This window comes from Tiliqua scincoides, chromosome 2 (genome assembly GCF_035046505.1).
Source record: "Tiliqua scincoides isolate rTilSci1 chromosome 2, rTilSci1.hap2, whole genome shotgun sequence".
Taxonomy (NCBI): Eukaryota; Metazoa; Chordata; class Lepidosauria; order Squamata; family Scincidae; genus Tiliqua; species Tiliqua scincoides.
Genome location: NC_089822.1, coordinates 167,879,517 through 167,900,630, shown reverse-complemented (window position 1 = coordinate 167,900,630; position 21,114 = coordinate 167,879,517). Strand labels below are relative to the sequence as shown.

The following is a 21,114-nucleotide window of genomic DNA, read 5'->3' as shown; positions in this document are numbered from 1 at the left end:
TTTGCACTGCTCATAGCTTTAAAATTCTGTGCCAATGCACAGTACACTTCCCAGCAGCACGGTAGACATGGTGGTACCCCCCAAGTACTGCTGTAGTTAGTGCCTTCATGGTATCTGTGCACCACAGGTTGCATAATCACATGTTCAAATTTTTCAATAATGAGCAAGCAGAGAATGTTCAAGAATGAAAAATGATCTGTAGATCAACCCTGAGTTCAATTTAATCAGCTTGACAATTCCTGTCCTTAGGAAGACTCATGAGTACTATAACAGTTTCCAAGCTAGAGTCTGGGAATACCAAGGGTACTCAGTATTTTATCTGATAGCAAAAGCAGACCTATAGTTTAATGTCTACATATGCTTCACGCAACACCTTGCCACAGCCATCTTTTTATAGCACCATTGGAAGCTGCCTTTTACAGAATTAGACCATTGGTCCATCTAGGCGAGTATTGTCAACACAGCCTGGCAGAAGCGTAACAGGATTTCAGATAAGTTTTTTCCCTCCTTCCCTACCTGGAGATGCCTGGTATTTGACCTGGGATCTTCAGCATGCAACGCAGATGCGCTGCCACTTAGCCAGAGCCCTTCCGCATAAAAGATGACTTTGCACTAGCTCAGAATCACAAGAGCTAATGATGTCCAGAACAGGGCTGCCTATAGTGGCACCACTTGTGCATTTTAAGTGTGCAATTAAATACTATGCATTGATACTTGCATTTTGTTCTGGAGCTGTGTTTCTGGAGTATGGCTTTTAAAAAAAAACTTTGCATTACTGACATGTCTTGTTTAAGTTTGTTTAATTTCATATTATGTTTTTATTGTACATTGACTTACCTTGGATAGAAAGGGCTAGTTTACACCATGCCAATCCATGCTTGGCACTACATGAGTACTTATGTGCTTCTTCTCCTCTCTTTATTAAATTAGCTATTTTCCGCATCCCCTACACCAGTCTGCCACTGCATTCCACCTGGAATTGTAAGGTTACCATTTTCCTGCATACCAGCTTTAAACTATGGCTTGCAGGGGAAGCAAGTGCTAGTTCAAATGGAAGAAACTATCTTTAGTGCAAGCTAATCAACTGAAGTGGGGAATGCAAGCACAAAACTTCTTCCCACAGCACTAATAGTTTGGTATCATGCCTGATAAAGCCAAATGCAAACTAGTGGTTACCAAACTATTTAGAGGCACTAGAACACGGTTCCCAACCTTTAGAAGCCCATGGACCACTGAGGTAAAAATTGCAACAGTTGTGGACCACATGTAATGCCAGCTGTGGGCAATCTCCATCCTCTGGTGGTCTGTGGGAAAGCATCTCCCAAGTGAGCACTCTCCACAGACCACCAGAAAGGGTGGAGAACAAATCGCCCACAGCCACAGCCTTCTGTGTCTCCACCTTCTCTGGTGGTCCATGAGACTGCATCTCCCAAGTAAGCATTCCCCCAGACTACCAGAGAGGATGGAAAACGGACCACCTGCAACCAGCACCTCAGTGTCAGCTGTGAATAGTACATTCTCTGCTTTCTCTGGTGGTCCGTGAGGGAGAATATGCTCAACAAGATGCTGGAAGTAATCAAAGGTGACAATTTTTCCTGAGGCCTTGCTGACCATTTCTTAGGCTGCTGCCTGATTTATAAATGCCAATGGGTGTGGCTGTAATGGTGATTAGGCAGTAGTGCTTCCCTCCCAAGTAGCACCTTGTTTAACCCTTTATGCACTTGGCCTAATCTGCCCTGTCTGTTTCACAAATCACTGAAAATTGGGTCGCGACCCTATGGTGGGTCCAGGAAACTTGGAAATTTGGAAACTGCTGCAATACATTTTATAAAACATAAGTAAGCATCAGCCTGCAACTCTGTACTAACCACACAGAGAAAACAGTATTCTGGTCATGACCACAACCTGGTAATTTAGGCTCTCACAGAAAGTTGCATGCTTCCAATGAAAAGTCTATCACTTAGCTGCCTTAAATCAGTGTTAATACCATGTTCAGCCTACAGATTTGTTATGGTAACACTGCACACAGTAGCAAGAGGTTTCCTGGCTCTCACTTTAAAGAAACAGAATTTATCTGACGCACTCCTTTAACCTTGCTAAAAGTTCACTCCTTGCCAATGTGAGCAACTCACAACATAAAAATCTGTGCAAGGTTCTCCATGTATTCAGACCAGTGGTTCCCAACCTTTAGCAGCCCATGGCCCACTGAGGCAGCAATTGGAATTGTTGTGGACTACATGCTTCCCCCACCTGCCATCCCCCTGCACAAAAAAATACAATTTGGTAGTATGTGGAGAAGTGCTTGGCGAGACACTGGAAGTGATCAAAGGCTATCATCCCCCCCCCCCAAGACCTTGCAGACCACTTCTCAGGGTCTCTGGGACCACCTGTGGTCCACAGGTTGGGAACTACTTATTCAGACATATCGCTCAGACTTCAGTTTCTTCCAAAAGTTTTAATAGATATCAATTCCACAGTGAAATATTTAAAATACTTATCTACAGCATGTATTTCTAATATCAGAGAGAAAGAAATAGATTAGGTACTAGAGTATGCAGTCAGTAAAAGGGAATTTGGACTGGAGGCAGGCCAGAAAAAAATTTCTGTCATGCAAATATGAACTCCTACAAGAGCCATCTCAATAGTAGCAAGAGCTTCTAGAGGCACTTGGCATGCATTAACCAGTACCCAAACTGCTTTAAGTGCAATATCCAGTAATGCCATAGACAAGAGCATCTGGGAAGGATTTGTGAACCAACCATTGCCTGAAAAAGTAGATGCTATTCTTGCCAATTCTGGCCTTCAAGAGGGCACCTTTTGGATAGTTTTTCAAAGGGCAACTAGAGCAAGCTTAGAAAGGGAGATCACAAGAGCAAAGTAAGGAATTTCCCATAAGATACAGCCCACGCTGTTTTTAACTCATGGAAAGACCTCCATTTTTTGATGCTAAGCACAACACAGAACAATGTGTTTACGTTGGGACAGAGGATTATCAGGTCCTAAATTCACAGAAATAAAAAACCTGGCTGCAATATCTAGACATTGTGTTAGCAGCAGTTCCAGGGCTTAGTTCTGCAGAAATACAGAGCATGAAGCAAGATAAAATTCCATCAAATGGAGGTGCCTACAACATTTGGCTCTCAGGGATGGTCAAAGCAGCACTTGTTGCTCCCAGGCTTCAGGAGATCCAACAGAAAGAGTGAAAACACAAGTTGTTCTTGTTTACTCAGTTAGCTAGGCTAGACACCTTTTAAGGGTCAGTGGTAGGAGAATCCAGGTTACAATGAAGAATCCCTATAGCAGAGCCGTAGCATAGTCTGGAAGGCAAGTCTGTCACAAACCTCAAGGGCTCAGAATATTTGCTTACTCAGATAAGCCATTTAAGACTTCAGTTGCTTCACTGACCACAGGTATTTTGCACACCCTGCACCCAAAGACGTGTCAGTTGCCCTTCTCTGCAGGTCTCTAAATTCTTGTGCTTGGATCACATACAGTCCATGGAATTCTCAGGTTGCAGACCCACAGAAGGAGCCAATCCCTTGATGTAGGCACAGCTAGGAGACAGGAAGCCATCATGCTCTGGATCTACATTTTCAATATTGTCCATCTGATCTTTAGGACCATCCCAATTAATGTGGAAACAGGTGACCCGGGGGTTCAACAACAGAACATTCCTCTGTAGCTGGGAACAAGAACAGGAGTAAAAGTTACATTGGTTTTTAATTCAATCAAGTTTCTGTCAAAGTCTTACAACAATTTGATAAATGGGGACAAAAGTAACAAAAAGTTAAAACATCTATGAAAACAAAGAAAATTGACCCTCTTGGTAATCTATCCTATTCTATTATGTGTAGGAAATAACTCCTACTTGCTATCCTTTATTTTATTCATCTAGATATTAGTATCCTGCCTTTCCATGTCTTAAGACCCTCAATGCAGTTCACAATTCCTTCCCATTCCCGAAACCAGATGGCGGATTCTTGTGAGAGAGAGGGGCACAGTTTGCCTTAAAAGCAGCCGTCTACTAAGTGGAGACTGTTGTGCAACGGCAAAGGATTTTCTGGTGCAGATGGTGCTTACTATTCCGCCAGGGAGCCTCCGCAAAGCCCTTGTTTGCCCCCAGTCTTCACACTGGCCCAGCCGCGTCTGCCTGGGCACAGAGCCTGCTGGGCATCAGAAACCAAAAGTGGCTGGCTGGTTTCAGCAAAGACTGGGGGCAAACAGAAGAGGTTCCCCCATGGAACAGTAAGCACCATTCATGCAGGAGAGGAATCAGACAGGGTGTCGGATCAGGCCCACAGTCCAGGGTCTGGAGAGCCCTGCTTTAAAGGCACCACAAGAACTGCTAAATCTGTGCCTTACAGGGCACATTGATCTGTCTTGGGTGCCATTTTGAATTCTAGACTGCACATCCAAGTTCAGAAGGTGCAAACTCCTAAAGAACACCGATGTGACCTCTCAACCCTAATTTGCTTAATTTAAGCATTCTGTTTGGAGTGCAACTCATCCCCAAATCCTCAATTCACATAGCTAAGTTGGTACCTCACTAATCATGCTAATCTCTCCTTCAAAATTCAAGGCTCTCAAACTGCTCTGTAACAACCATTCTCACCTGAATCAATCAGCATATGATGATCATTTAATCAGATCAAGATGCAACTGTAAACAAGGCTGTGTTCTCTATAGACAGTTATAACCAACCATATCATAATTCAATTGTACAAATTGTGTTCAGGTTGTGCCTAGTGCCTGGAAAAGTCAAAACTTCATTTTGTATCTTAAGGGGTACACACCATGCCTATCCCTTGGTCAAGATAACCTATCTTGCCCAGAATGCAGATAATAAGCTGATACCAAACTAAACACACTGCATGGCTCCTTGCCTTATCTGTCAGATCCTGATCTCCAATAACTGCTTCTATTTTTGAAAAGCATTCTCTGCAATGGCTGTGTCAGAGACTATTCTCTACAATGTGGATTACCAGGATACCCTGTAAGGATTTCATACAATTCCAAAGGGACTACATGGAGAGATTCACTATATTTCTACAGAAAAGAAACTGATTCTGAAAACATTACTAGGTAAAAAAAGCAGGTGGATTGTGCAACTCCAGTTACTATAAGATAAATATGCCTTAAAGCTTGAACAGCTGAAAATGAAAGAAAAAAGGCAAGTTCTTTCATTAGCAGGTGGAATTGCTCTTTAGCCAAAAACACTGAAAGAAACTAATTTTACTGGATAAATACAATAAAACTCGGAGACTTAATTAAGCTAGATCCACTATTGTTTTTTGCTGCAAAATACCAATGAATTAATAATCCCCGATAGGAAATGAGGTTCATTTATGGTCATTGCTGATAAAATCCTTTATGCTGAATACTGGCAGCAACCCTTAAACAATATGAAAGAACAGCTCCAAGTCCTGCTTGAATAAAATAAAAGCTAGTGGTGGGACCACTTCTTTGTCCCTCACCTGTTATCAACTGGACTCCAGTCTCCCACAGAAAATGGTAGGACCCATTCTTTTTCGAAACTGCACATCTTCGAGCAATTTTAGAAGTTTCACTCCCTACAGCCTCTTGTGGTGTACAAGTGTAGTTACATCCATGGTGCTCTTTCTTCCCTGCATGTCCTCCTTTAGTACTTTGGGGAGGGGAATACAAGTACCAAGGAGGAGGTTCATGTAGGGAAGAAATAGCACAGAGATTGTAATTGCTCTTGTGGTATACTCTACCAAGAGAAACGAATGGAAGATGAACAAAGGAAAAATCAGAGGCTCCAGTCTAAGGGATGAGTATACTACATACTTCATGGTTTCCCCACAAGACAGAACCTGAATTACTTAGACCGGTGGTTCTTACACACTTAGCACCAGGACCCACTTTTTAGAATGAGAATCTGTCAGGACCCACTGGAAGTGATGTCATGACCAGAAGTGACATCCTCAAGCAGAAATTTTTTTAACAATCCTAGGCTGCAATCCTACCCACACTTACCCAAGAGAAAGTCCCATTTATTATCATTGTTAAAAGAATATACATAGTAGCTTGTTAAAAGTACAGGTCTGTAACATTTGCCCAAATGCAGTCACATACAATGGTAGCATCAAGTCTAATATATCAAAATATTGAAATAATAATAATAATAATAATAAAACTTTATTTTTATCCCGCCCTTCTCCCAAAAAGGGACCCAGGGCGGCTAACAACATATAAAACAAATTAAAACATAATTTCACAGATAAAAACATAATAAAAAACACATTAGCAGAACCCATAAAAACAGTAGTCAGAAGAGTCAGAATAAAAGAGCATAAAGCAGCAGTTCTTAGAGGAATCGGGCCTGTAAAAAAGCAACTAAAAGATATATAAAAGATGTTAAAAAGGCCATAACGTCAGAAGGCTTGGTTAAACAACAAGGTCTTCAGGCCTCGCCGAAAGGACTCAAGAGAGGGAGCCATTCTCAAGTCAAGGGGAAGGGAGTTCCACAACGTTGGTGCCACTACTGAGAAGGCCCTATTTCTTGCCGCCGCCCCACATACCTCCTTAGGCGGCGGCACTTGTAAAAAGGCCTTCTCTGATGACCTGAGAGGACGAGCCGGATTGTACGGGAGTAGGCGATCTCTAAGATAACCTGGCCCAGAGCAGTATAGGCCCAGAAATGAATGGGGACCCACCTGAAATTGGCTTGCAACCCACCTAATGCATCCTGACCCACTAGGGTCAGTTTGAGAAGCACTGGCTTAGACTATTACCATTAAGATATGCAAAATTATTTACAATGCTACCTCACCTCCAGTTTTCAGAAGCACTGCCTTTGGACATTTTCTCCTCACTTTGCCTCAATACATACAAGTGCAAGGTTGGTCTTTGCTTTCAGAATCAGCCTAAAAACTGAGTTTTCAGAATTGTAAGGGTTTCCACTGCAAGAATATGAGTCCCCTCAATGCCAAAAGCAAGGTTAGGCCTAGCCTGCTTTTGCTATATAAGTGTCTTACCTGAGAAAAGTCTGGCTTAAGGGGAGGATTATCCCTTAGCTCAGGATCCACATATTCATTGTTAACATAGTACCCAATGCGAATGAACTCTTGGCCCAAGTAGGTACAGGTGATGAGTATCACTGTAACTCCCACAGCATCACTCTCAGGGATTAGACTTGGGTTGGGGGCATTTGCCTGCAATGGAGAGCCAAACAAGTTTAGCAACACTGTATCCCACCATTCTTCCAAGAAATTTAGGTTAGCATATACAAGATTTTTCCCATTTGCTCCTTTTGACAACCCTATAAGGACATTAAACCACACTGCATTATTCATGGTCAACATGCACTGAACTTCTTGGATGAGCAGGGATTTGAAACCAGGTCTACTTGGTCCAAACACATGCTGTTCATTCTGTCCCAACTGGACATTCTGTTATACAAAAGATCCTTGATTTACAGACTTTCAATTACCATCATCTCACAAATGGAATAGAGTTTTAAAGCAGTCAGCATAGCCAAGAATGAGTGGGCACAAGGAAAGTCAAAATATTTCAAGCCGTAGGAGAACATTATGAGAAAAGGTAGCTCCTGAATGGAGGCAACTCCAACAGAACAAACAGCCACATTTTTCCACTACTAACTAGGGGAGAGTTAAAATTGAGTTTGATCAAGGTCCTATACAGCTGCTATCTACTCTCTGTAAAAGAAATACAGAAAACTTTACAGTCTAAGTTTTAATTTAATTATGATAAATATGACTAAAAAATTAAGACCTAAGGAACAATCTTATGATGGTACCCTTCTGTGTTTTGATTGCTTTAGCTCAGTGGATAACCTTGAGTTACACTTTTGCCTATAGGCAAGTCTTTGGAATTAATGAACTAGGCTAGAAAACATCATCAACCCTGTCATGACTGGAAAGGGTAACAGATTGGAGAGGACCAGATGAAAACAGCAAAACATGCATCACCAGTGGCATCTATATCAATAGCCAGTCCAAGCAAGCCCTGTCAGTCCACTTTTCAAAATAGTCCATACAATAGAGTATTGTAAATACATTTTTTTATATTTCATTGTTCACTATTGATAGTGATGCTGGGCTCTACTGATAGTTTTGTTCTTGAGTCCATCATCACTATCTAAGTACAGTCCCCTGGAACCAAACTAGTTCTTCAGTAGGGGAGCTGCTGCATTGTCCCCAAGCCTTTATATGCAGAACTATCTTAATTTTCCCTCTATGAATTTCTTGCCAGTTTAGTCATCGGTTTAGTCAGACTATGACTGACTGCCTGCACTAGAATATTCATCCTTCTTTAGGTCAGATCTTGGTAGGAGCAGAAAAGCCTTCTGTGGAACTCAGCTGCCATCCAAAATAGCAACTGTAAAGCCTGGCTGTCTTTTCATCTCAGGCAGTCTTAGCCTACATAATTCAATCCCATCCAATTTCCTCCTCCCATATCATCTTACCCAGGGGTGTCAAACATAAGGGCCAGGGGCCAAATGCGGCCCGCAGAAGCTTTTTATTCGACCCTCAGGCTCTCAGCTGCTGAGCAGTGTGGAGGTGTTACTGCTAAAAGGGCAGCCCCCACAAAAATTGAGCTGTCCCATATCATGAAATATGATAAAGATTTGCGTGTTTTCCTTTCTGTAATTTGTATGTCATTGAATTCCTAAGTGAGAAAAAGTGCTTATTTTTGGTTATGAGTTGTTTAATGACATCTCTTCCTGCCTAACGACATCACTTCCGGCCCTCAGCAGGCATCATGAATGCCATTCGGCAATCGGTATTAAATGAGTTTGACACCCCGATCTAACCTGTTCAACTTTCCTACTTTCCATTTAGAAACTGTGGTTTCGATAATGTTGAAGGTTGGTTAAATGAACTTGTGAGATTGGATGCAAGTTTAGCTTACTGGATAGTCATATAGCCTAATGTGTTGAGACAGAACACTATTCTCTATATTACTGGAGATCTCGCCAATAAGGTGAGAAATTTCTACCAATCTACCAATTTCTACCAAGTGTAGATCTCCTCATCTTATCTGCGGTTCACTCAGGAGTCAGGGCTGTTCAGAAGTGGTGTGGAAGCAAGGAGAAGTCAGGAGGAGCTTTAAAAGTGACTGTGGAAGATCTGTAAAGCATCTGAGGAATATTTTGAGTGACTGGAGATGGCTTACAAACATGCAGCTTTGTAAGTCTTCTGAACATGCTTATTAACTCCAAACCCAGAAGTGCCTTTTAAAAAATGTCAGTGAACAGTATAAGAAATTGTCTGGCAGCAATGGAAGCAGGGTGTTGTGCTAAGTTAAGCTGTTTATGGTGCTTTATGTTGGTGCTGCATTTGTTTTGAAAGGTTTATGCAAGTGCAAACCTCTGCAGTTTCAAACCTGTTTTTTAGCAATTCAATGCAATGTTTAATACTGTTGCTTTAAGGGGGGAATGGCATTCTGTACTTAATGTTGCATCTTGTGTAACTTGTGCATGTTGTACTTAACAAGCACCTTGTTAATGACTTCAAAGACAGTAGTGTGGCTCAGATTCTGTTCCCTCTTTCAATTAGGCTCCAGGGCAAGCTGCAACTCCTCTTCACAAGCACCATTCCCCAAGTTTTACCCCCAACTTATCCAAGAGTCATGGAACATTCCATGATTTTTGGCCAAAAACCTGCCCTCAACTTATCTGTGAGATAGGCAAGTATCTACAGTATGTTGTATTTGGGATAGGCAAGTATCTACAGTATGTTGTATTTGGGATGAGTCTAACTAGTAAATGAACTTATGCTGGAGGAAAAAAGTGTTAGATGAAAGGCCCCCAGATTGAAGTTAATCATTATGTTCATATCTGTTTCAGCCAAAGAGAAGCACAAAAATACATACAGTATGGCCTCAAAAAAATCTAACAAAAGATAATTATCCTCATGGCAGTCTAACATGACTATAAGAGAGGGTTTCATACATGACATGGAAAGAGCAATGCAAATAGAAGACAGGAGGAAAGGCAAAAATTATGGTTATAGTTGCAGACAAGCAGTATCAGAGTGGTAGCCTAAACCGAGGCACAATTCCATCAGCTTCCATCTCAGTCCAGCAGTTTAACAAGAACTACTGTCCTAAACAGTGAATAAAGAGAAGTTATCATTTGCGCTACTAAGGGATATAAATCCCTCTGAATGCTACTAGCTTCCCCATTACCAGTCCAATAAAGCGACCGTGGGATTTATATTTGAAATTTGCATCAATGTCTCCGCTCTCTGCCATGAATTCATTTCTGGATGTTTAGCTGCGTTGCCAGATTTCCCCTTGCCAACAATTTCTTTCATCTGCCCCCAGTTTTTCCCCCCAACACACAGAGCACTCTGCTCCATTACCTATATTTTATTTCAGAACACATTCATCTCAACACTGGCCTCCACTCTCACTGATGCATCCTCAAGTCTAAACTCAGAACTGTTTCTCCTGTTCCCCTTTTCACACATTTATTCATTTCCCCCTATAAACCCCTCTTCATAACTTATCCTTGACCTTAACTCAATCACTTCTCATATTCCCTTATCTTGCATTCACCCCTTCAAAGCAAACAAGCCACCATGCAACCCAGTCTTCTTGCTGCATGCAAATTTGTTTGCATTGATAATGGGCTTCCTCTATTTCTTTGCCCTTTGGTTTGTAAACCTCTGATAAAGGTTCTCCTTTATTTGCAACAAAGTCATCTGAACCCCTAGAAAAGGACTAATTACAAACATGGACAAAATAAAACACTTCTCTCCCCACCCCCCAAGTTTCATTTTGAGACATATTAACAGTGTCACTGTATGCAAGGCATGGGAGAGTGGAATATAAAATTTAAATGAAACTAGTTAATCTTCTGCTGAATTAGAGTGTACCATTTTACTACTGTATTTTAAGTATACGAACTGCAGAGTGTTCAAAGAAAAACAATAAAGGTGACAGAATAGATATGTGGAAAGGTTGAAGAATGGTTATCTTATAGCTAGAGGAATTCCTAAGAGGGACAATTTTCAGATATTGAAAAGCCTGCCATAAAGAAAGTTATGTGAATGTTTACCAAGGCCACTGAGGATACAAGCCAGCTTGTTGCAAAACAGATTTAGTTTGGATTTTATTAAAGCCATGGCACACTTTCTAAAAGAATGAGCAAACAATCATTTTCCCAGAAAAAAATTCTTTCCCTATGGATAGAGGTGGGAGAGAACAGCTTTTTTTTTTTTTTGCAGATTTCTGTCTGCCAAAGTCAGAGGTGCAGAAACTAGTGTTATGTGTTTTTATTCAAGATCTATATTATAATCATAATAGCTTTAAAAGTATACTAGGTATGTGATATAGGTGGTATTGTGTCAGCACATGCAGCCACAGTTATTACCCATGCTCTCTCCAATAAATAAATAAAAACCAAATAAAACTTTTTTGCCGATTTTGTTTACACAAAAATGAGAAGTGCCGAAAGTGGTGTTATGCATTTATTTTGTTATTACCGTTTTCTCTCATCTCTGCCTATAGAATTTTAAACAGCTGTCAGAGATAGTTTGGCCTAGGAAATGCTTCCAGAGTTTGTGTTAAGTAGCCCTAGAGAGGTTTATTCCCTAACTATGCTGTAAGCAGAATGGTAGTGATTTAGTCTTCCACATTATATACAGTCCTAAAATTATCTAGGCATCTTTCTTCTTACCCTCCAAGGCATACATGAGATCCTACCTCAAACACAAACATATGTCTCCCAGCTGGAACAGGTCCCACCAGCACTGAGTCAAGAACTTGGTCAAACTCCTCACTCTCAGCAGAGCCTACATAGATGATCTTCCACTCCAAGTCTGAAAAACAGATAAAAACAGAAAAAAGATTCATTGATTGTATAAGCTACTACAGCTTCATTCTGTTTCCCAGATCAAATAACCTTTTTCAGAACAGCCTCTCCTCAATCCAAGTGTTAGATATCCTTGAACAATAAGCAGGAAAACTTTGGAAGAGAGATGCAACATTGGCAGATCAGCATGGTCAGTTTGAAAGCACTCTTAGTATATGTGTACCTTTAATTCAATCTAAAAACTATATTAGTTTGCAGCAAGAGTTGGCTGTGAACAGCACCAAATAGCTAGCATCTGTATCACTACCAAAACTACTCCTCCAGTTTCCCAGACCAGTTTTGCAACTGTCTTACTAGTTCATTCTGCAACTGCAACTGCAAGTGTTCATTCGAAGAGTGCAAAACACAAATATATAGAAATGAGTATACACAATGCCCTAACTTTATTTTTAAATCAGGCAGCTTGTCTGAAGCAGCAAGAATGACAGCTGATCCAGTTTTCAACCTAAATTGTCCATCTATCTTTCACACTGCAAAGCCAGGAGGAAGCCAGGTTCTCACCAAGGTGAAGAATCTGCTGCAACTTCTCTATGCCAGTTTTCAGTCTTTAAGGATCATCTCCATAAAGACAAAAGTAAAAAAAATGGCCATAATCTACAGAAATAGACCACTAGTGCAGCTCTAAAGGTTAACATCTCTCTCATGTGGCATGGCAATGCTAATTACAAGTACTTCTTATTCAACAATCAAAGGTTATGAATAAGGTACTCTACATTTTTCTGCCAAGTACAATGGGAGTCAAAAGAAACATTGGGGAAAGAAGCAAGAATGATAGGAAGCTGTGTGGAATGCTCAAGTATCCACACCTGCTCACTCAAATCACTCTCTGCTGCCTTGGCTCTTTGAGAAGCCATTCTCTTAACAGAAAATTAGTACCTGAAAGAATGCTGATCCTTTGCTAGAGTTCACTCTCATAACTTTTCCATAAGATTGATTGCAGGTAAGTATTTTTCATGGAGGAATGCCCAAAGGAGCTAGTAACTTTAAAAAACTTGTAGCAGTTGCCAACATTTGAAGGCTATACTAAAACAAGTCCTAGAACACACTGTTAGTGGAAGAAGAGGAAATGAAGGAGATCTTCATTGCATCTGGTCTGTGAAGAGGGATGTCAGCGTATCTCCAATTTGACCAATTTCAACTATGTAGCACAGTAGGTTTCAAAGCACCAGTACCCACTTTTTAGAACAACAATTTGTCCGGGACCCACCAGAAGTGATGTCATTAACCCAGAAGTTATGTCATGGCCAGAAGTGACATCATCAAGCAGAAGTGCTATCATTGTGACACTAGAGCTTGCTGTTTTCCTGAGAATGCAGCTATAAGTTGGGTTATTTTGCAGCCATTTTCCAATAGCAAAATGAATCAGAAAGAAAAAAGCTTATTTACAACCCTGACACAAGCAAAATAACCACACAACCCTTATGCTTTCCAGCATCCCATCTTCTCATATTTGCAATGGCGGCTGCACTAGGTGCTGTGAGAGCCACCTGAAATTGGTTCACGGCACACCTAGTGGATCCTGACCCAGTTTGAGAAACACTGATGTTACAGTCATGAAAGAACTGTGGATATTCTGTGCTTTAAAAAAAACCTAATCACACAAGTTCTATAGTAAAATTTTGTAACCTGTAGAAGTTATATGCAGTTTATGGAAATTCAAGGAAAGAGCATTTGTCCCCAATACCGCTTTGCTCAGATATACAACCAATATTGCTGAGACTTCACTAGGTATTGCCTACCTTTATAGCTGTTAGACTCAACATTCAGTTTCTTTAACTAAAGATCTGATTTCCAGAACAATGACTCACCAAATTTCATACTTGTATAGTAAAACTGAGGAATCAAAGATGAATGTGAACAATTTCAAGCAGAAATACAATATAATCCTCACCTGCACTCTGTGACAGGAGTTCCCCTCTCCCTGTGCTGTTCTCCCCTTTTGTTCATTGGGGGGATCTGCATTAAAAGCTTCCCCACAATTTATCTGTGAGAACGGCCATAAAATTAATAAGCTCTTGATTTGCACTTGCACCTGCTGTTCACAGAACATAAGCAGCATAAATTTTAAGGTTGAGGAATTAATATGCCTAGCTCATTCGCAAGAAGGCTTGCATTTAAAAATAAGTTTCATTCCCCAAAGTGCATGCACTGAGACTGAAGTAGCAGCTTTCTATCAAGATCAACCTGAACCAAGTCTAACTTGCTTCACACAATGACAACCCCAAGTCAAATAAGGATCACTGGGGAGTGGAGGTCATGGAGGGACTGATTCTCAATTTCACAGCTCAGATTCCAGAATTTGAAAGAGACTGGTAGTTAAATGATGGGCACAGCCCTTTGATGAGTTAGCAGGATTATACCACAGAACAAAGGCAATTCACACCCCAGTACCACAGAACACATTTTGAGGGTCACTGCATTTTCCTCAAATGTAGCAACAATCTCTGAACAGGTAGTCTGCCATATCAGAAGCCACCTGCAACAGCCACCTGCCCAAGGCAACTGCACTGTTCCTTCTTCTGTATTCTTGTCTCATTCTTTTGGTCCTTGTTCCCTGGGATATCTAGAACATTCAACTTCCCCAGTTCTTCTGTCTTAATCCATTCATGAGTCTTCTACCTATATGTCTGCTTATAAGTTCAGGGCTGCAGAAGACCCTCCTTTGCATCTCACCAGAATCAGTAGTATGCCTGATTGGTACCTGGGAGATGGCCTTTTCAATTGCCTCAAGGCTCTGAATATGGGTGGTGTGTTGTGGCAGACACAGCAACATTTTCCTTTTTAAGAATGCTTTTAATGTATAGAGGCATGAACTGCTGGCTTTAGCTGTAATTTTATTGTTTTGTTCATTTTTAAATTTAAATTGTTTAATTGATGAAAGCTGTTCCTTTTGGCAATAAAGGCAGAATACAAATGTCTAAAACCTAGCAACCACTGTTCTCTTGAACAACTCCACCCTAATACCATGCATAATGCCCGAAACTCCTACTGCAGTGTTTCTCAAATTGTGGGTTGGGACCCACTAGTGGATCATGAGCCAATTTCAGGTGGGTCCCCATTCATTTCAATATTTTATTTTTAATGTATCAGACTTGATGCTTCTAGACTTGATGGTATGTGACTGCATTTGGGGAAATGTTACAGACTTGTACTTTTAACAAGCTACTCTGTATATTCTTTTAACAATGATAGTAAATGGGACTTACTCCTGGGTAAGTGTGGGTAGGATTGCAGCCTAGAATTGTTAAAACTCTTCCTGTTTGAGGATGTCACTTCCAGTCATGATTTCACTTCTGGTGGGTCCTGACAGATTCTCATTCTAAAAAGTGGGTCCTGGTGCTGAATGTGTGAGAACCACTGTCTTACTGGACTACCTATATCATACTACTTCTTAAATACCATCTTTTCTATACAGTCTTTGGCTGAAGCCTTAATCCCCAATCTTAAATTGAAACAGCTCAATACATGCAACTTGGCTCATATTTGATTTCTTACCCTAGCCCAGGGGTGCCCAAACCTCGGCCCTGGGTCCACTTGCGGCCCTCGAGGCCTCTCAATGCGGCCCTCAGGAAGCCCCCAGTCTCCAAGGAGCCTCTGGCCTTCCAGAGATTTGTTGGAGCCCACACTGGCCCAAAGCAACTGCTCTCAGTGTAAGGGCAACTGTTTGACCTCTCGTGTGAGCTGTGGGATGAGGGCTCCCTCCACTGCTTGCTGTTTCACGTCTGTGATGCAGTAGCGGCAGCAAAGGAAAGGCCAGCCTTGCTTTGTGCAAGGCCTTTTATAGGCCTTGAGCTATTGCAAGACCATCATCCATTCATCCATTCATATAAGTTCATCTTTAATATATTCATTTATGTACACTTATGTAAATTTATTTAAATTTTAAATGTAAATTAATTCTTTTTTTCCCCGGCCCCCGACATAGTGTCAGAGAGTTGATGTGGCCCTCCTGCCAAAAACTTTGGACATCCCTGCCCTAGTCCAATGATGGTGAACCTTTTGGGCTTGGCATGTCAAAAATTCAGAAAAAGCCTTACTTGACTCTGCTGCAGTGTCACCCCCCTCCCCTGATCAAAAGAGAAACTGGTGTGTCACTGAAAACACTGTGGCATGGATGTCACAGATTTGCCATCACTGTGCTAGCATCTGTTGAAGTTTCATTTGCAAGTACTTTGGAACAGAGGCCTGTCTTTAACTATGTTATTCTATAAAGCAACAAATATTATGCCAAAATATGTAATATTAAACAAGGGTAGTTTATCCCATACACCAGGGGTGCTCACACCCTGGCCCGGGGGCCATCTGCGGCCCTTGGGGACTCCCAATCTGGCCCGCATGGAGCCCCCAGTCTCCAATGAGACTTTGGCCCTCCAGAGACTTGCTGGAGCCCATGCTTGCCCAATGCAAGTGCTCTCAGCATGAGAGTAACTTTGATCTCTTGGGTGAAGTGTGGAATGAGGTCTCCCTCCACTGCTTGCTGTTTCACATTTGTGATGTAGCAGCGGCAGCAAAGGAAAGGCCAACCTTGCTTTGTGCAAAGTCTTTTATAGGTCTTGAGCTACTGCAAGACCTTCATTCATTCATAAAAGTTCCATCTCTAATATACTCATTTATGTACATTTATTCAAATTTGAAATTAAATTAATTCTTCTTTCTCCTGGGCCCCCCGACACAGTGTCAGAGAGATGATGTGGCCCTCCTCCCAAAAAGTTTGGGCACCCCTGCCATATACAATGGGGGATTTGTCTATTCTTTGTTGTATGCATTTGTATCCCCCTTCCCGAAGCAAATTAGATTTGCCAAGTGAGCCCTATAGACAGTTTTTGAGAGTGTAAGACAGAAAGAATGAGAGCAAGGAAAATTGGTAAGGGAACATTTTGAAATAGATGTTCTTTTTCGGGATGGAAGCTAACAAAACTACTATTAGGTCTGAATCCAACTTGCTCATTACACTAAAATTTTTAATGTTGAATTTTTAATGTTACTTATTCAATTCAGAGGTGCCAACCCCAACAGTAAGTCTTGGTATCATTTTAACTTTTTTAGTTATCTTAAATTTTGTGTTTTTATCTATCATATTGCCTAATTAATTGTAATACACACTGTATTATACAACAGCATAGTGTAAATTGCAGTTAAATTATTCATGCTATGCCAAAAATAGCAGCATTTTTGAAATCCTCACACCAAAATTTATAAAGAAACATCAAAATATTCAGATAAACATGAAGCTAATTCAAATTTTGTTACTCAGTTTAATCCATATCACCAAGTGCTCTTTGGCCCGTGAGGTGAATCCAGGATGCGACTGCTATAAACCAAAGGAAAGGAGTGAACAGGGAGTACTTGTTCCAAATTTGGTGGCAGAGCAAATCCCAGAAATTGAGCAAGAAAAAATGTAGTAACAGTATCTCTGCCCTCTGTGTGTTAGTTAAATACACTATAACAGATGTGTGCGGCAGAGCACTTTCCAGCACTTTATTTTTTTGGTGAAAAGTTTTCTACTTCTAAAGATTCATTGTTTCATAAAATTCATTAACTCTCAACAGATGCAATTGCCAAAACAATACTGGGAAAGTTCAGCAGTTTAAATTGTAATTAATATTATCTCTAGGATGTAGGAGAGTATCTTTATGCTTTATCGATCTGTAAATAAACAAATCACAATAATCCAAATAAAAAACAGATTTAGTGCTTTTGGTTATTTTGAAGTAGTTGTAATGCCTAGAGGGGAAAAAAGCTAGTTTGGCATAGTTATAAGACTTTTCTGAAATATGTTAGTAGATATAAGTTCTGAATTTGTTCAAACTTTTAAACGACACTTGATTAATTTTATGCTCCTCAAATATTGTAGCTTCTGGTACATAAACAAAGTTTTAAAAAACTGTTTACTAATATAAGCTAAACATACATGCTAAATCAGATCACCTTCTATTCAGTATATTCAAATTTTCCAAACATTTTCCTATTCAAAGTTGTGAAAAACCAAATCACTGTCTAACACCGGTTACAAACCCCAAACCACATTCAATTGAGACTGTTCAAGTTACCAACTCTGGAGTACAACCTCCAACTAGCTAAGCAAAGCTACAGATAGAGGGGAAAAGGTCTCCTTTGTTTGCAGGCCTTATTATGGGCCTTCAGTAAATGCCCCAGTAAGCTGCAACTGTTACTTAACTAAGGCTGCAATCCTATCCACACTTTCCTGGGAGTAAGTCTCATTGAACATAATGGGACTTACTTCTGTGTAGACATGCATAGGGGTCTGTAAGTGCATCGTCCAGGCTCAGTGCCAGCTAATACTTTCCCCAACATGAGCTACAAAATTAGGCAAATAGCCCCCTAGGATTGGAAAAAAAGACCTGACCATAGTGAGTTTATGCACATATACACATAATGCTTCACCTTTGGCAAACAGGCAGTGCTGGCATCAAGTTGCTCACAGACCCCGTGCAAAGTTCTGTACAGGGTCCCCCAAGATACTACCCACTAGTCCCTGTGGCAACACTGGGGGCTACTGCATCCCCTAATAACCGAGCAAGTAATTTTCAAGTGGTGATCCTCTTATATTTAGCAGGGGGAGAGCAGTGTCTTTTCTAGTGGCTGTTCGCTGGTGTTCTTTGGCATCTTTTTACATCGTGAGCCCTTTTGGGACAGGGAGCCATTTAGTTATTTGACTTTGTAAACCGTTTTGTGAACTTTTTGTTGAAAAGCAGTATATAAATGCTGTTAATAACAGCAATTATAATAACACTGACAGCAAGATGTCAGTGAGTTGAGCCACCCAGATGAAGGCACTTACAGATGGGCTCCCAGCCAATGCCCAACCTTACAGTCGGTGGGGCTCCAGGCTTGCTCGTTCAGAGACTGCAAACGCCCCCGATACGTTCATAGCTGCTGGGTTTTGGGGGAGCAGAACCGCTCTTCCGTGCGCTCCGGCTGCACCTCCTTCTCCTGCAGCACTCTCCGCCTCGGTGGCTTAGCTGGAAGGGGGCTCAGCGCCCAGCCTGGAGGGGGGGCTGAGCGGGGCAGGCAAGCAGCCCCCCCTTCGGAGCCATTCCCGGCTCTGTTTTGCTCCCCCCCGCCGGGAATGGCTCCGAAGGGAGGAGCTGCTTGCCCGCCCCGCTGAGCCCCCCTCCAGGCCGGTCGCTGAGCCCCCCTCCAGCTACGCCACCGCAGGCAGCCTGGGTGAGCCTAGAGGGCTCTCCTGGGCCAGACGCCCCCCCCCCCCAAGTTCTGGCGCCAAGTTGGAGGAAGGCCACCCCAACCCCTCACCCGCCGCTCATGGAAGCCCAGCAAGAGGCCGAAGGACTCACTCGGCGGGAAGCGTCCTGGCACTCTGGGGGGCGGGGTGGGAGCCGCCAGCCTCTGGACCGGGCCGGGGGGAACGGGCCGCCCCCACCCTCCCGCCCGACTCACCATGAGGCAGGGCCTCTCCGCACTCGAACTGCACCTGGAAGCGCAGCGGGTGGCCAAAAGGGCTCGGGTTCTCCAGCAGCGTCGCCCCCAGGACCGACACCCGCGCCATGACAGCCGCCCCTTCCCCAGCCGGCCAACCACCCGAAGCTCGCTCCTCGCGCGCGCGCGCGCTCACCACCGGCTTAACGACACTCCGCGCGCGCCGCTGCCAATCAGCGCACTTCGCGCCCGAACTCGCCCGCCCACCGTTCGCGCGTAGCCCCGCCCACTTCTGCCCCTATACCAATCTGTCCTTCGGCTTCTGTCCCTGGCGGGAGCTCAATCCGCACAATCAGCGTTCGCCTCGGAGTCCCTCCCGCCCCGCCAATCAGCGCGTGTCCTGCCTGTTCCGCGCCGCGCGCTAAAGCACGGGGTGGCCAATGAGCTCTTGACGGTGAGAGCGCAGGGATCAATCAGAAGAGGCGATGGAACAGAAGCGAGGGAACTGAGGTTGGCCGGTTTAGTCCTACCCACACTTACCTGGGAGTAAGTCCCACTGACTATCCTGGGACTTACTTCTGAGTAGACAGGCATAGGATGGGGCTCTAAGGCTGCAGTCCTATCCTCACTTACCTGGGAGTAAGTCCCACTGACTATAATGGAACTTACTTCTGAGTAGACAGGCATAGGATGGGGCTCTAAGGCTGCAGCCCTAGCCACACTTGCCTGGGAGTAAGCCCCACTGACTATAATGGGACTTACTTCTGAGTAGACAGGCAGTGGATTGGGCTGTAAGGTTTCAACCCTAGCCACACTTACCTGGGAGTTAGTCCCACTGACTATTTTTAGCTTGGTGGTGGTGGAGGTCCCTTTATCTGTTGCTTTCTGTGCTGCAGTTTTCAAAATGTTCAAAAGAATTTTGGGGAACACAGCGGTAAAGCACTTTTTGTTCAGCTCCTGCAATTCTATCTGCAGATAATATAAGCATTATTTGGTTGCACTTTCATTGCCATCAGGAGTCCCTTTCCCACCCATCCGATTGTCAATCCCTGCTCTTGTAAGTCATTGGGGCAGTATTGTATCACAGTTATGTTATGCACAGCAGCACCTACCATCAAATATAGAACACAGAACACTACCTTATCCTCAATTAAACCATCAAGCTATATATGATTGTATTGTCTATGCCAGGGGAGTCAAACATAAGGCCCATGGGCCAGATATGGCCTGCTGAAACTCTTTATCCAGCCCATGTGACAATTGGGCTCTCCCAGCATTGCTCTTTCAGCAGCACCTCTTCTCCCGTTGAGAAGCACCTCTTCTTCTCAGTTGCTGAGCTGCAAAGTGGCACCTCAGCAGAAACAGTGCTGCTGAAAGGGCAGCCTGTGTGATACTTGAGCTCTCGACCATATCTTGAAAATATTATTAAGATTTTAATATTTTCTCTTCTGTCATCTGCAGCTAATGCATTCCTACACAAGAACAAAGTGCTCATTTCTGGACATCTTTTGCTTAACAATGTCACATCCTGCTTAATGATGTCACTTCCAGCTTTCAGCAGGCGCTGTGAATGCTATTCAGCCTGCTGCATGAAACAAAATTGACACCCATGGTTCACGCTGAATGCCAACACCTTTCCAGGGCTTCAGGCAGACTCTTTCTTGCTCTACCACCAGCCTATGGCTCTTCCCTAAGAAAATATTCAACAGGTCACACTGTAATCACAAATGATACCAAAAACCATTTCCCATCAACTCAAATAAAAACTTTTGTTTCTAGGTATACTCCTTAGATGGTATAGGTATAAGCTACGCCATTGGATCTCAAGCTGTGGGTCAGTCACAAGCCAATTT

At 42.5% G+C, this 21,114-nt stretch overlaps 1 protein-coding gene across 1 annotated transcript; it reads right to left on the bottom strand.

Annotated features, from left to right (window-relative positions):
* Nucleotides 1–2,466: 2,466 nt before the first annotated feature.
* On the bottom strand, nt 2,467–19,428 carry ASF1B (anti-silencing function 1B histone chaperone). Its single transcript, XM_066616449.1, has 4 exons — nt 19,283–19,428; nt 11,695–11,810; nt 6,999–7,175; nt 2,467–3,682 (listed from the first exon to the last, which is right to left on the bottom strand). The coding sequence occupies exons 1-4, from the start codon at nt 19,389–19,391 to the stop codon at nt 3,485–3,487; spliced, it is 600 nt and encodes a 199-aa protein (XP_066472546.1). The 5' UTR covers nt 19,392–19,428; the 3' UTR covers nt 2,467–3,484.
* Between the last annotated feature and the right edge of the window lie 1,686 nt (nt 19,429–21,114).

What these genes read in the sequence shown, in the direction of transcription:
- ASF1B (XM_066616449.1), bottom strand. Translation starts at nt 19,391, where the DNA reads ATGGCGCGGGTGTCGGTCCTGGGGGCGACGCTGCTGGAGAACCCGAGC. An exon ending in CGGAGAGGCCCTGCCTCATG is followed by an intron (nt 11,811 to 19,282) that starts GTGAGTCGGGCG and finishes TCTGTTTTTCAG; the next exon opens with ACTTGGAGTGGAAGATCATC. An exon ending in GACATATGTTTGTGTTTGAG is followed by an intron (nt 7,176 to 11,694) that starts GTAGGATCTCAT and finishes TCTCCATTGCAG; the next exon opens with GCAAATGCCCCCAACCCAAG.